The 15189-nt window shown below is 35.7% G+C and overlaps 1 protein-coding gene across 16 annotated transcripts in view; it reads left to right on the top strand.

The window, feature by feature from the left end:
* Window positions 1-2858: 2858 nt before the first annotated feature.
* LOC111599851 (RNA binding protein fox-1 homolog 2) overlaps window positions 2859-15189 on the top strand; it is a 92983-nt gene continuing 80652 nt past the window's right edge. For all 16 annotated transcript variants that reach the window (XR_003944346.1, XM_030225238.1, XM_030225236.1 and 13 more), the window contains exon 1: window positions 2859-2930. Coding sequence is in view for 15 of the 16 variants with exons in the window: in XM_030225238.1 (XP_030081098.1) it covers window positions 2874-2930 (57 nt within the window). In the remaining variant the exon portion in view is untranslated. The remainder of the gene's footprint in view (window positions 2931-15189) is intronic.

Raw genomic sequence — 15189 nt, 5'->3', positions numbered from 1 at the left:
ACGAAACTAAAGCTGCCAACAGGCAACAGCAGCAATCGTTAAAACCTATTGCAGCTACCTCTGTGTGTGTGTGTGTGTGCGTGGCATAAAGTACAAATGGAAATGCACTTCTAATGGCTATTGGCTAAGACAAAGTTATGTGTTGCACTCATTTTATATCCCAAAGTAGCACTAAAGGATGTATACCCCACATGCCACGTTGCAACCAGTTGGATGGGATTTGCATTGCTAATGCAACTACTTAAAATAAAATAGTGTTCAGCAGGGATATTCCCTGCACATATATATATATATATGAGTTCTATATTGTATGATGTAGCGTACATACATATACGAATATAATACATATTTTAATATAAATAAATCTAAATAATTAAACATAAAAGTAAACCAATAAAGTAAACCAATAAACATTTATTGAGACGGCTCAACTAGGAGATACGCTGAGCTCTGCGAGTAGCTGATATTCCAATCATGCCACGCTTCTTTTACACATTGCAAACAGCGCATGCGCACACACGCCTACACACATACACATACAGCGGCTGCGCATGGACTGCAGAGAGAAGTATTAGCTTCACTGCAAGACCTTAATTGTTTAGGGGTTTTTCTTAATGTCATTTTGAGCCCATTGAAATTGGGAAACCAGGGTATAATGGAAATGTAACAGGCAGAAGAAGGCGTGGCAAACCCCATAAACTATATATATATATATATATATTCTTGATCAGGACGACAAGCAGATTCGATTTAGCTCTGTCCGTCTGTTTTCTCAGCCTCTATAAAGCTAGAGATTTGACTTTTTGCAGATCCGCATATCAAGTTTGTTTCAAATAATCGATAACTATTCCCTTTTTAGTGTTATCGAGTAAAAACATGATCAGAATGCAGTTATTAATTTATATCTCGCAAAGCTTAAGAGCTAAAGTTTCCAAATTTTTTAATTTGTTTGTTAAGTTTTGTTGTTGTTAAAGTCTGAATATCGGCTCCAAATATCCTCAAATTCTTTAAATTTAAATTCAATGCGTGAAATAGTTTGCATCATTACTAAGCTGATAAATACTCCAATAGAATATGTATATCATGAATAGTGATAATTTCATTAAAATCCATTAAGTAACAGAGAAGTTATTAAATAAAACCTTTGGCCAATTTGCACGTTGCCTGCAGATAGCTCGTACATCTAGAATTTGTTCATTATTGGGAGCCTGAGCCAGTAGTAGAGAGAAGCCCTTTGAAACTAACCCGCTATCGCTTCTCTTCATTAAGCTGCTAGCAGAGCAATACCAATGACATAATGACATAAGACTCTGATTCCATCGACAAAGCTGATTAGCAGCTGAAGTGATGCCACGCACGACTTTGATATTTGGGCACCAAGCGGGAGGCGAGCGAGGCTTTGGCTCTTCCATTTGCCTCAAGGTTAGTTTAAACCAACGTTTGGCGGGAGATAGATTGAGGCAACTTCCAACGCTCCAATAGATGTGGGCAGGGTAGTAGCTGAAACCTTCATTGTTGAATTAGAAATTGGCAGTAATAGTATGTGGGTTATTGTTGATCGAATAAGGATCGAAGATCCACCAAAGCAGTTTGCTCCTGCACCGTGGGCCTGATCGTGTTAGTATCCGAATATTTGTTTAGTGGGGCACTCAATGTTTTTTTGTGAGAGGAACACAGCCAATTCTTGAGTCCTGTTTCTCTGGCCATTGGCGTTCCAGATGCCCACACGTAGAGCCATTATTTGGGGCTATGCTTGGTCATGAGGGCCATTAAACTGGTTAATATGTTTGCCTGCTGGGCATCGCATCGCATCGCTTGAGCATTGCATCAAACTGGCAGTGTTGTTGCAAACAAAATCTGTGAACTATATAAAGCTCACAACTTGCAAAGCTCAAAAATTTCTAACGCAGAAGCAAGTAGAAGTAAACACTTCGTGTAACCTTTTTGTTGTTGTTGCGCTGGTGAATAGTTCTATTTTTAGAACTCTGCAGCAGTAGAGCTTAGGCGAAAGCTTTTCCATGTAACACGTCTTTATAAGTCAAACGAATGATCGTGAATGATTTAACAAACTATGTACAATTTTTGTTGTTTTATTTTTCGCGAATGTCTCACTGACTCTCCGCTCTCTGCCCACATATATATACTTTTTCCTTCTGAGAGAGGAACGGGCTAAGAATTCCTCTCGTCATTCATAAAAAAAGTATTTCTTTTCGGAGCGAGCAGAAACGTAACTGAAGTTTTAGCGTGTGTACGTCTGCGTATGCAGGTATGCACATATGTGTGTGTATGTGTGCGTATGCACGCATGGGTATGTGTAGGTATGTGCGTGAGTTGTTTGTTTTTATTATTGTTATTATTTCCACTTAGAGAACCGGTTGTTGCTAATATTATAAATGTTTGATGACCATGATGTATATATACAATAATTATCTATATATTGTGTGTGTAGTTATTTCACTCAAGCAAGTTCGGAAATGTTCTCTTCGAAATGCCAAACGATCGTTGCGACCCGTCCAACCTCCGTTATATATATATATATATAGATTTATATTTATTTATACTGATATTACACATATATGATATGACACTTATTCAAAAGATTTGAAATGTTGCTTATTTAGATATCTTTTATATTCTGCTTTTTTCAGATTCAAATCAATGTGCGAAGGATATAAATTAAGCTGAGTTTGATTCAGTAAATTGTGCCTGCCGAACTAAGTACCGTGCGCATAGATATTCTCCAAATGTCAAATTTCGAGTTGAAGATAAGTTTAGTTTAGTGTCAAAGTCACTGTGTATGAGAGTGCCAAACGCTAAGACAATATTAAATAACGATACCTGCGCCCAGCAATTAGTAATATTTCTTTTTAGAAATGTCTGCCGTCGAGTTAAATGGCACTTTGCCGGTCATGGAATTTCATCAGAGACAGGTGAGCTACACTTATTTTCAAAAAGAAAAATCCGCTTGGGTCTCTTGATAACAGTTTGAAATTATACTGTAAGCTCAGTTATCATTCACAGTCATCGATACTTTATTGTGTGTCAGCCCCATAAAGTATATACCCCGCTCGTCATTAGGTTAGGGTATAATGGTTTTGTATTAGTTTTATGTGTTTTCCCCGACCTCTTTAAATTTAGGTTCAATTGGAAATAGGGCCAATATGTGAGGAGTTTGCCTTTTCACTAAGTTGACTCCAATATAAGTAACTTGGTGTCGGAATGTCGGTTATTGTTTGTATTTTTTAAAAACTCAATACAAACTATTGAAAATATTAAGAAACACAGATGATCAGGGTATCTCCTAGTCGGGCACCCCGACTTCCTTACTTGTGTTCGTATAAAATATATATGCATGCTATAAACATTTTTCTAGTTTACACATTTACTTATTTTGATGTTTTAAAACACTAATTTTTATTATTAGTTAGCCTTTTTGAATTAAACTTTAATTTTGACAGATTTGTTTAGTCGACGCTGCACAGTCATATGGCTAACACCAAATTTATTAGCCACTTTCCTAACGGATTCGCCCCTATCAATAATACGATTATCCTGCATAAAGTAGAAAAGATAAGACAGACTGTTGAAGTGAGAACACTGAACATGTGTTACAGTTTTGCTCGTCAGTGTATAGTCACTTCGTGAAAATACTTTGTTTTTTTTTTTAATTAAATAAATATTTGTATATTGTGATTAAAATAGATTTGCATTTTATTTTCATTTTTATGTTATCATTTTTAATTTTAGTCCAAGTTTCCTAGAATACAAAAAGAAGCAACTCAAGTTGTACTGTTAATATTATTTTGCCTTCGACTGTACGTGTTGCGCGCATCTCTCAGAGTTTCTCGCGCCGCAAATGCGCTTCAGTTGTGTTTTTGCTTTGCATCGTGCATGAGGTTGAATCTTCTAATTTTCTTTTGTGCTTTTATGCTTTCATTTAAATTTGAGTTTAACTTGTGTTTTTAAAAGTGCAACTTATTTGCAAATATTAAATGGAGGACGCACGTCAATTCTTTCTCAAATATTATGAATTCAAGCCAAGAAGGACCTCAATTACAGGCAACTGGCAAATTATCTATCGGTGTTGCGAAATGAACAAGCAGCTGAACGAGGAATGGATACAGTTAGATGAAGATATTTGGGTTTGTCTTTTCATTTATTCATTTTTTACTTTTTTTTTGTTTTGTGGGGACTGTATTTTCCACTGCTTCCTTTTGACTCACTTTCCTTGGACTCACTTTTTCTTAGCCTGTTGCGCCTAGCGAGCTTTCAAGCTCCGAATTCCATTGCGTGTGTGTCATTTCTATTCTCAGGCGCTGAATAGCAGAATAGCCAAAGCTGCGTACTTTTGTACCACAGAGAGCGCTCGACCGAACTTTTGGAGCCGAATTACATTTTATGGCACACTTAAGCTCTTCATAGCACGCCTGGACAGTATAACAAAAGTTCTTTCATGTAAAAAGCTTTATATAAAAATATTACAAACTAGAAGGCGCCACTGCGAAATGTGTCTATATCAACTCTAGGACTTATTTTTAATATTTTCCATAGCTTGTATCGAGAATTAAAAATTAAAATTAAAACTGACATTACGACACCAAGATTCGTACCAAATCCTAATTAAAAAGAATCATAGTTATGTTTGATATTTCAATATATACATGTATTTTCTATATATTTATTCTTTTTTTATTCAAATTTTTTTCTATTTAAAATAAATTTAAAGTTATTTATATATTACGTATAAAAAAGATTTGCGTTTTATTTACATTTTTATATTATAATTTTTAATTTTTGTCCAAGTTTTCCAAAATGCACAATTTCCACTGTTACGGTAATATAGGCCGCGACAGTAAAACTGCGCGTAAAGCACCTCAGTGGCGCTTTTGCTTTGAATATATATATAAATATTACAGTCAAGAGTAGAAACGAAGAAAATTGCTCGATCAGAATTAAACATCAAGCATAAAAATGATTCACTGGTACACATATACATAAATACCAAATATCACATATATCACAACTATCTCTCAAGTATTGGTAAAAGGTTTTTTCCCGCGTACTCTGTACACTCTTTCTTGTTGTGCGAGACACTAGCAGTTCGGTCCGCAAGTTGTAAATAAGAGGAAGCAACAGAGAGTCAAAAATTCATACTGGGAAATAATCAAAATAACTACACCATTGTTAAAACGTAATTTAAAAAAATTAACAACAAATTCTGTTAACTGTTATGTTGGGATTGCAATAATATTAGTGAATGCAGAGAAGTGACTACTGCTGCTATCTGAATTGTCGGCCACGAATATATATTCACTTCTAGAATGAGAATAAAATATAAATGAGTATAAATTTTTCTAAATTAAATAAATATTTGTATATTAAGAGATTTGTTTTTATTTACATTTTTAATTTTAGTTTAAGTTTTCTAGAATACATAAAAGAAGCAACCCAAATTGCACTGTTAATATTATATTGGCCTCGACTGTACTTGCTGCGCACAGCTCTCAGAATTTTTCACGCCGCGAATGCGCCTCAGTTGCGATTTTGCTTTGCTTTGAGCATGAGGTTTTCTTTTGGTGTTCGTGCTTTTATGTTACTTTCTTTTAAATTTGAGTTTAACTTGTGTTTTTAAAAGTGCAACTTATTTGCAAATATTAAATGGAGGACGCACGTCAATTCTTTCTCAAATATTATGAATTCAAGCCAAGAAGGACCTCAATTACAGGCAACTGGCAAATTTTCTATCGGTGTTGCGAAATGAACAAGCAGCTGAACGAAGAATGGATACAGTTAGATGAAGATATTTGGGTTTGTCTTTTCGTTTATTAATTTTTTATTTATCTTTTTTTTTGTTTTGTGGGGACTGTATTTTCCCCTGTTTCCTTTTTGACTCACTTTCCTTGGACTCACTTTTTCTTAGCCTGTTGCGCCTAGTGAGCTTTCAAGCTCCGAATTCCATTGCGTGTGTGTATGTGTGTCATTTGTATTCTCAGGCGCTGCCAGATGGCGCTGCCAGAATAGCCAAAGCTGCTTACTTTTGTACCACAGAGAGCGCTCGACCGAACTTTTGGAGCCGAATTACATTTTATGGCAGACTTAAGCTCTTCATAGTACGCCTGGACAGTATAACAAAAGTTCTTTCATGTAAAAAGCTTAAATTCGGACTTGACACGTCAATAAATAAAAATATAACTGTTATTAATCAAAGGTCTTGGCTAGATTAACAAGTAAGAAAGCTCTGGTGGGGTGCCCGACTAGGATATATCCTGAACCCAGTCCTAATCGAGTTTTTTAATATTTTCCATAGCTTGTATCGAGCATTAAAAATAAGAATTAAAATGGACATTACGACACCAAGATTCGAATCAAATCCTAATTAAAAAGACAAAATAAAAAAGTCCCTTCGCTGCCGGCATTGAACCCATAACCTACGGAAAGCAAATGTCGCCTCTATAAACACCAATACCGTGCTGCTTGCTTGTGAATAAGCAAATTTCATTTTAAGTAGCTGCTGACAATTCTTAGAATAGAAAAAAAGACACGAATAAAGAATTCGGGGAAAGTTGGAGCCGGTATCCAAAATATACCAAGAATCAAAATTGTAGAAAATATACATTGAATTCAATATACAATTTGAAGCTTTTAAGCCTTACGATATATAATTTAATAACTGCATTTCGATCATGTTTTTAATCGATAACAATAAAAGGGAATAGTTATCGATTATTTTAAACAAACTTGATATGTGGACCGGCAAAAATCAAATCTCTAGCTTTATAAATGCTGAGAAGACAGACGGACAGACTGACAGGCGAACAGAGTTAAATCGACTCTGGTTGTCGTCCTGATCAAGAATATATATTCTTAGTGGGATCTGTTGTAACTCTTTCTGAATTTTACTTACATTTCCCATTTTCAATGGTATTAGGATAGAAAAATTCGAATAGGGGAGGTAATGGATTCATATTCGGAAGGCAAGGCAGAGGGCAAAGCCCATTTTTAGGCTTTTATCTTTAGATTCCTTTGATTTAATTGAAGAGCAGGACATAAAAATGGTTAGTGCTTGTTTTTCATAAAGCTTCGAATTGAAAGTGAATTATAAATTTTAATCAAGTCCAGCGATAGGCCAACTGCAGCTAATTTGGTTAGCCTGCCCAGGCGCTTTGCTAGTCGAAAATGCAGAAATGAAAAAACTCTTCCAAAATTGGCTCAGGCAGAGTGACTGACTGATGCTGCCTCCTGCTGCGCAGTAGGCCAACTTTTATTGACTTCCGGTTCGCAGTGCACACAGCCATTCGCATTCGTGCAAAGTGCAAAGTTCTGTTGGCTGTAGGCAGCGCAACGCAGCGCAGCCATTTACGCAATCAACCAGCAGAACACCGCCGTAGATAACGTGGCCAGAAGAGGTGAGAGGGCCGGAGGAGCACGGTGCGGAGGAGTATGGGGTGCACCATTGCCAGCGGCAGCAGCCGCGTCAGCGGTTGCCCAAATGCAAACATGCAGCAGAGTAGCATCAAAATCAACAACAGCTTCAGTTTCTCTATGAGGCTGAAACGCCCATTCGCACAGCAACACCATGTCGCACACACACACACATACAGCAAATGTTGCGCGACCAAAGTAAATTTCGTACGTCCATTAATGGGCAACTTTTTGAGCTAATGCCGTGCATTGCCAAAAAAAAAAAAATAACAAGTTCACTAAAATTGTATAAGCAGCCAACTAACTGAGCCCGCTGCCTAAAAATCAACAACATTTACAACAACAAGCTAAATCTAGCACATTTAGTGAAACTTTGATGGCTGCGCCATACGCTGCTTACAGAGCAGAGTATGCAGAACAGTCGATGCCAATCCTTTGGTTTCATGTATGTCAATTTATACAATTTATGTAAAATTAATTAATTAATATTTAATCAATTGAATTGTGAATTGAAATTTGGTTTTTGTGGACGAACGGAGATTCTTAAAGCTGGAACTTTCACTTTGCAATGTACATATACCGTTCATATACATGAATGGGGGCGTGCCGAATTTGAAATAATAGTTATACGATATACGATTTACGATATATGATATATGATATATGATATATGATATATGATATATGATATACGACATACGATATACGATATACCATATACGATATACGATATACGATATACGATATACGATATACGATATACGATATACGATATACGATATACGATATACGATATACGATATACGATATACGATATACGATATACGATATACGATATACGATATACGATATACGATATACGATATACGATAAACGATATACGATATACGATATTCGATATACGCTATACGATATACGCTATACGATATACGATATACGATATACGATATACGATATACGATATACGATATACGATATACGATATACGATATACGATATACGATATACGATATACGATATACGATATACGATATACGATATACGATATACGATATACGATATACGATATACGATATACGATATACGATATACGATATACGATATGCGATATACGATATACGATATACGATATACGATATACGATATACGATATACGATATACGATATACGATATACGATATACGATATACGATATACGATACACGATATACGATTTACGATTTACGATTTACGATATACGATATACGATTTACGATATACAATATGCGACAACGATATCGACCACATAACGTAATATAGCTGCTTTAGGTTGAGAAACAGAGTATTAAATAAAGGCTGAAACGGCAGCAACGCACAGCATAAACAACTAACTAGAAACACTTTCTACGACTGCAGGTTTTGCAGTTTTTAGACGCCGTCCGAAATTCAATTAACTCGCAACGTTTCACACTTTGTTTCTGATTGTTGCTGCTGCCCACACAGCGCCACATGTGGGCGTGGCCCGTACCGAAATCGTTTGGTAGTTGCGCAACGAATTTGGCATCGCCTTAAAGCATGCAACATTTGTTGTCATTAGCCAAGGGCAGCTTTAACAGACTCCGTGCGATTTAAAACTGAAAAATATTATTTGGAAAGCAAACAAAAAACATATGTCAAATGTGTATGCTAAATAAACAAAAATAAATGCATAAATATATATGTTTACACATATATTTAAAAAATATCTATTTATATTTGCGGGAATTCTTTGAACTATAAATATTTAAAATAAAATGATAAAAATGCATGCTAATGTATGCATATTGGTAAAAATATATAAAACTATATAGAAAATAAAATTTGGTACAAATTTTTATTTTAATTTGACTTAAATTTCGATCTTTTAAAGTTCAAGTAGCCAAAAATGTGATCAAACAATTTATAAGCATTTTTTCTTTAAAGATTTATATTATTTAAAAAAGACTCGTTGTATAAAAATATTATTTTTATAAATTTTTAATTAGTAGTAAAAAAATTATGGTAAAAACAAAAAAAAAAGATGCTTGTTAGGATATTTTCTTTCAAACCAAAAGCAGAATATACAAAGCTAGGTAAGTTAAGATGCGCAGGTTATAGCTGAATTGCTTATTCAGATTATTTATCGATTTCATAGAAATCGAAAAACTGATCGATTATTTGATAGAAGCGCTACTTTTAGGTCTCCAGATCTTAAGCGTTCCTAGGTCGAAACGAACAGTCAGACGGACTGATGGACGCACTATGGGCTGAAATATGTCAAATATTCTGCAATGCCCAATGAGTTCAGGTTGTAAATATCGCATAGTAAGGGTAATTCATGTTCGACTTGGCTCGCAGTGAGCGCACGACTATTGCTGCGCTTATTGGCCACTTACGTAACAAGCAATGGTCAATGGGATGCTCGCAGTTCGAGTCCCGTTGCACCTCAGTGAAGATATTTTGTTGGCCCTCGGCCAAAATGTCAATTCCAATTCGAGGTTCGCACGCGGCACACATCACGTTACCAGCTACGACTGTGTGTTGCCATTTTCCTGCCTGCAAAAGAAAAGTCGGCCATCAAATCAAGCTGGCGACTGGCTGCACTTGTTTTATATAATACAACAGCTGCGGAAATTATCATAGCAAAAACGAAAGCCAGGGCAGCAAACAAAGGAAGGCGGCTAAAGAAAGCATCTCTTATAAATTTTGCCTGTAGCAAAAGGCAATCAAGATCTTCACACACACACACACACACACACACACACACACACAGAGGCGCGCAGACACATGCGAAACACAGCCTCCATTTTGTTCAACTAGAGGCAGACATGCATGGCGGCATTTCCGGTTGCTTGGCACCATTAGTGCAGCTGCCACGCCCGCTCTCGCCCGCCTTACATTTTGGCTTTTTGTCGAGATAAGCAGTTTTCCTTATATTTCTTTCTGCTTCTGCTTTTGGCCTTGCTGCAACTTTACGCTAGAAGGAAAAACTTGTTTTTAAAAAGCGCATTTGACATGTGTTTGCTGCAGGCCCCAAAATACGTAGCACCCAAGAGTGAGGGGCTGCTCGGCCCCTTCAGCCATGCCCCCACCCCCGTCTAGTTCGTTTCTCCAGCTCTGGCCAAAAGTCTTTGCCAAGAACTTAGCAAGTTTCTGGGCGTCCTCTGCTTAAGCCTGTGTGCGTGTGCAAAGTATATTCATTATTTTGTTTTCATTTGCTCTGCGCCGAAGTTCGCAATTGAATTTTATTGCGTCTTTTTGGATCTCAGTGAAATGCTTTTGCGCCCGATCTGCCGCCCTGGCCCTGGCCCTAGCCCTGGCCATGGACCTCAGACAGACAGTTCGAATGCATTTCTTATGGCTGTGCCAAGCAACCGCAGTTTGTGGGCTTTTAGCTTAACTTTTGGCAAAGAGCAGGAAAGAGAAAGACAGACGGAGTGAGGGGAAGAGACAGGGAATTCTCTTTCATTGACTCTGGCATCGGTAATTATGTGATGGAATTTGGCATGAGCATTACTCTGAAATAAAAGCCTTTGATTAACCAGTTTATTATTGTAGCAAACTTTGCTAAGAACGTTTATTAACTACGTTTAAATGGCACATAAGATATGATACAACAAGTTAGCTTACCTAATTCATGAGATTATTAATCCAGTATCTAAGATAGCATCCTTCAGCATCCTCAGAAAAGAAGTTCAAAAGTAATCCAGAGATTATTCGTATATCCCTTTAGTTACGATACTATTAATGATTCTCTCTACTCTGCAAATCGTATATTCCCGAGACTTAATGCGACAAATAATTATGTAATATTTTTTCCGACTGAATTTTTTTTTTTAAAGTTTAGAAATGGAGCATTAATAAAATTCTAATTCCGGATAAGCTATGATGCAGCTCATCATAGTCTAAGTCCGATATCAGTCTATTTAATAATTGAGCTCAATTAAAATATCTTTAAGCTACAACTTTTTACTGAATTATAAATATTTTTGAAAAAATGTAGTAATAATATATATTTATTTAGAATAAATTAAGGAAATAAGGAATATCAATTATAATTTATTGTGCTTATACATATAGTTTAATTATTACTATTATTATTATTATTACTATTATTTTTATTATTGTATTTATTAATATTATTATTTTTATTGTTATTATTATTACTATTATTTTTATTAATATTATTATTCTTATTATTACTATTATTTTTATTAATATTATTATTATTATTATTATTTTTATTAATATTATTTTTTTAATATTATTATTATTATTATTATTTTTATTAATATTATTATTATTATTATTATTATTATTATTATTATTTTTATTAATATTATTATTATTATTATTATTATTATTATTATTACTATTATTTTTATTACTATTATTTTTATTAATATTTTTATTATTTTTATTATTATTATTATTATTGTTATTATTATTATTAGCTTATTTTATTGAATTCAATTCGTTGCAGCCAAATGCCTTCAACTCTCAAACGCATTTGGCTTTAAGTCGGCTCTAAGTGGACGTGGAAGCCAGTTCATACAAGTTAACAGGAAAGGTTTTTATTTAATGAAGGTTGAGTTTTATTGAAAGGCAAAATGAAGTCGCAAGTTCTACGTTCTGACCCCAAGCAGTGGCGATTGACGACAGAGCAGCACAGCTTCGTCGGCGTCGTGGCGACAGAGCTGCGTGGGAGATCTGTAGCCTGTGGTGGGGTCGTTGACTTTGTTTCATTTGGGTCCAAACGTTGCTTGGACACGGAACTTGAGTTGACATATTTACGGCTTGTTGACTTTAACGTTCTTAACTTACATCGCAAATCGTACTTATTCCCTATTCTAATTGATTCTACAGTGCTTAAAAAATATGTAATCAATTGCGAGATGGCTGGGCTGCGCTGTCAGTCTGGAGCCAATGGGATTTCTCTTGAATAGATCGTTACTTTCGCCTTGCTATGCTTTCAATGGGCGTAAATGTATTAGGATTCAGTTGTCGAAATATTTTTTTATTTTATGGTAGTTCCAGGGCACTGCCTGGACAAGGATATTAAGGCTTATATATGGCAAATTTCAAGAAATTTTGCAGAACACGAAGCCAATATACTCGTGCTGCATGGCGAACGAGAATGAATATTTTGTCAAATGGAAGTTTAATAAACGAAACGATATGACAAAATAGTAAGCTCGAAGCAGATGTAACGAAATGAAATGTTTTCAGCCAAAAGGGTATTTCAAGCAGAGAAGCGGGTGTCGGGTGTTGAGGGACGTGCGGGCTCGATAAGCCGGCAAATGCTTTTAACTTTTGCAAATGCTGCACACTTTTTGGCTTCCGCCCACACGTTCCCACACAAGCACACACACACACACATCTATATGTATGCATATTTACATGTATATGTGATGAGGCTGTTGCTCTTTACTAATGCGACGACGTGAACTCAGTCAGCAGCTCCCCAAAGGCCTCGCACGGAGCCCGTGTGCTGAGCTCTGGGGCTGTTTGTCTGTCTAAGCAAATTATAATTGAGTGTGCAGGACGAGCGCATTGAACTGGCGCCTCCTGCAATCAGCCACGCCCAAAGAGCCGCGTTTATGCTAGCCTGAGATCTAAGCTCACTTTGAAATGAAAATGAAACAAATTTTATTCCAGAATATCTCGCATTTCAGGCAATAGCTAACAGAAAATATCAATCAATTAATATAGATAATATATAGATCTAATACATGCTAATGTTAAAATACTTAAAATCTTAAAGGACTTCCTCTGTAGAGCAATCAAATTTCTATATAATAATAAATGTCTTAAACAAGAAATAAATAAACTTAATTTAATGTTTATGGAGTCCAGAAAACAAAACAATTTGATTTACAAAAATATTTTAATATTAAATTAAAATTTTAATAATTAATAATTAATAGTTATTTTAATAATTAAATAAAATATTCAGTTTACTTTTTTTTAAAATAAATGTATTGACGAAAAGCTCCTTTTGTATGCACTTTATGTCGGTTTATTTTATATATTTATTATACCTTATATAAAGGTCTTTTTATCAAGCCTTGACTTCTATTCATTTAATATAAAAGCTTTCATTAGATCTTCATTAAAGCCTTAATGAACTTTTTCATAGAAATTAAAGCTTTTAACTTTAATTAATGCGCTTTGTTCATAGAAAAAAATGTAGAACTGGCTAAGTCTGTGTAATGAAAAGTCAAAAACTGACCTCAAATTTGTGAAAAGTTATTTAAAGACGCATTAATGTTTAAAGCATACAAAAGTTGATAAATGAAATCAATGGAATATTATTATAAGCTAAAGCTTTGCAGAACTTTTTGATTGAAATAAGTTTAAATAATCAAAAGAGAGCTTTGGATTTCAATGAAAGCTTTCTTTTTAAGCAAAGATTATACAGCAAGCTTAATTTCGATTAAAGCTTCATAATAATTACTTAAATATAAATTTAATTAGCAACTTAAATAATAGGAATATATAATTTTCTGCAGTCCCACTTAGAGGAGAATTGAATGCATCAGAGGGCAATAATTAATAATTAATTAATAATTAATAAAATAAAAGCGAATTTGTCATGATAGTTGGCTTTGAATTCATAAGCTGAATTATATTTATGACTAAGACTTGATTATCTGAGGAACTGATGGCAATTAAGTATGGAGCATGAGGCTCCATTGGCTCCATGTGAACTGAAGATTTTAAAGGAATTTCAATAAGGTTTCAGATAAGAGCCGAGAGTCCTAGACATACCTGAAAGCTTTTTAAGATAAATAGCTGAAAATCTTAAAATTGCACTTTTTTATAGTTAAGTTGCTTAAGTCGGAACAGAAATGATTGAGAACTGAATGGAGTTAGCTTGCTTCATATTGTCATAGTATTTTCTAGCTGAAATGCTTTAAGTCTTCTGTTCTGCTCAGTGCTCACCTGTCGGCTTGTCTAACTGTTGTTTGTGTTGTTGCTGCTGCTGCTGCTGTAAGCTGCTCTTTGTGGCATGCTCGAAGCAAACGCGCTGCCACTTGAGACGAGCCGTTGGCGAACGCAACGCTCCACGACTTTGACTCCGCCTGCGACTCCTTCTGCCCGATGGCCATAAATTTTGTGCCACGTTTTGCCATTTTAATGAATGGATTTTTTAATGCAATGTTCTTCTTCTTCCTCTTCCTTTTTTTTTTTTTGGTTTGGCTTGGCTCGTTATGGTGGTAGCCCAAGTGGTGCTATGCTCTGGCTGCCTGGCTGCCTGGCAGCCCGACTCCTTGGCGAGCTTTAATTTATTGACTAATTTAGCCCGCCTGCCCCCGCCCACCTGGCCCCGCCCAGACTAATAGATACTTTTAGGCGCTGCTAATGGCCAACTTTTGCTTTTATGCATGCGTATAAAATTCATTTCTGTTTTTTACATTTTTAATTAGGCAGCGCCTATTGGCAGCCTATTCTCAGATTTAATTAATGCGCATTTTATGTTCGTGTGGAGCGCGGCAAAGAGGCAGCTACACCTGAGCCTCGGCTACGCCGTAAATATTTCCGATTAGCTGGCAATAACAACAGGCAACAAACAACAGACAATGGCAACAGCAACAACAATTTAGCTACAAATGAATGAACACATGTTAAACCCACATAGCTCGCCCCTGAAAGTATGCAATGCTTTTTGTTGTGCGTGCAGATCTTATCTGCCCAACACCCGCACACCCGCACACACGCACACCCGCACAGCGCATGTTTCCTTTTTGTGTATGTATGCCTTGCCTT

Source organism: Drosophila hydei, unplaced genomic scaffold, assembly GCF_003285905.1.
Source record: "Drosophila hydei strain 15085-1641.00,03,60 unplaced genomic scaffold, DhydRS2 tig00000001-arrow-pilon, whole genome shotgun sequence".
Taxonomy (NCBI): domain Eukaryota; kingdom Metazoa; phylum Arthropoda; class Insecta; order Diptera; family Drosophilidae; genus Drosophila; species Drosophila hydei.
This window is presented reverse-complemented; position numbering and strand designations above follow the sequence as displayed.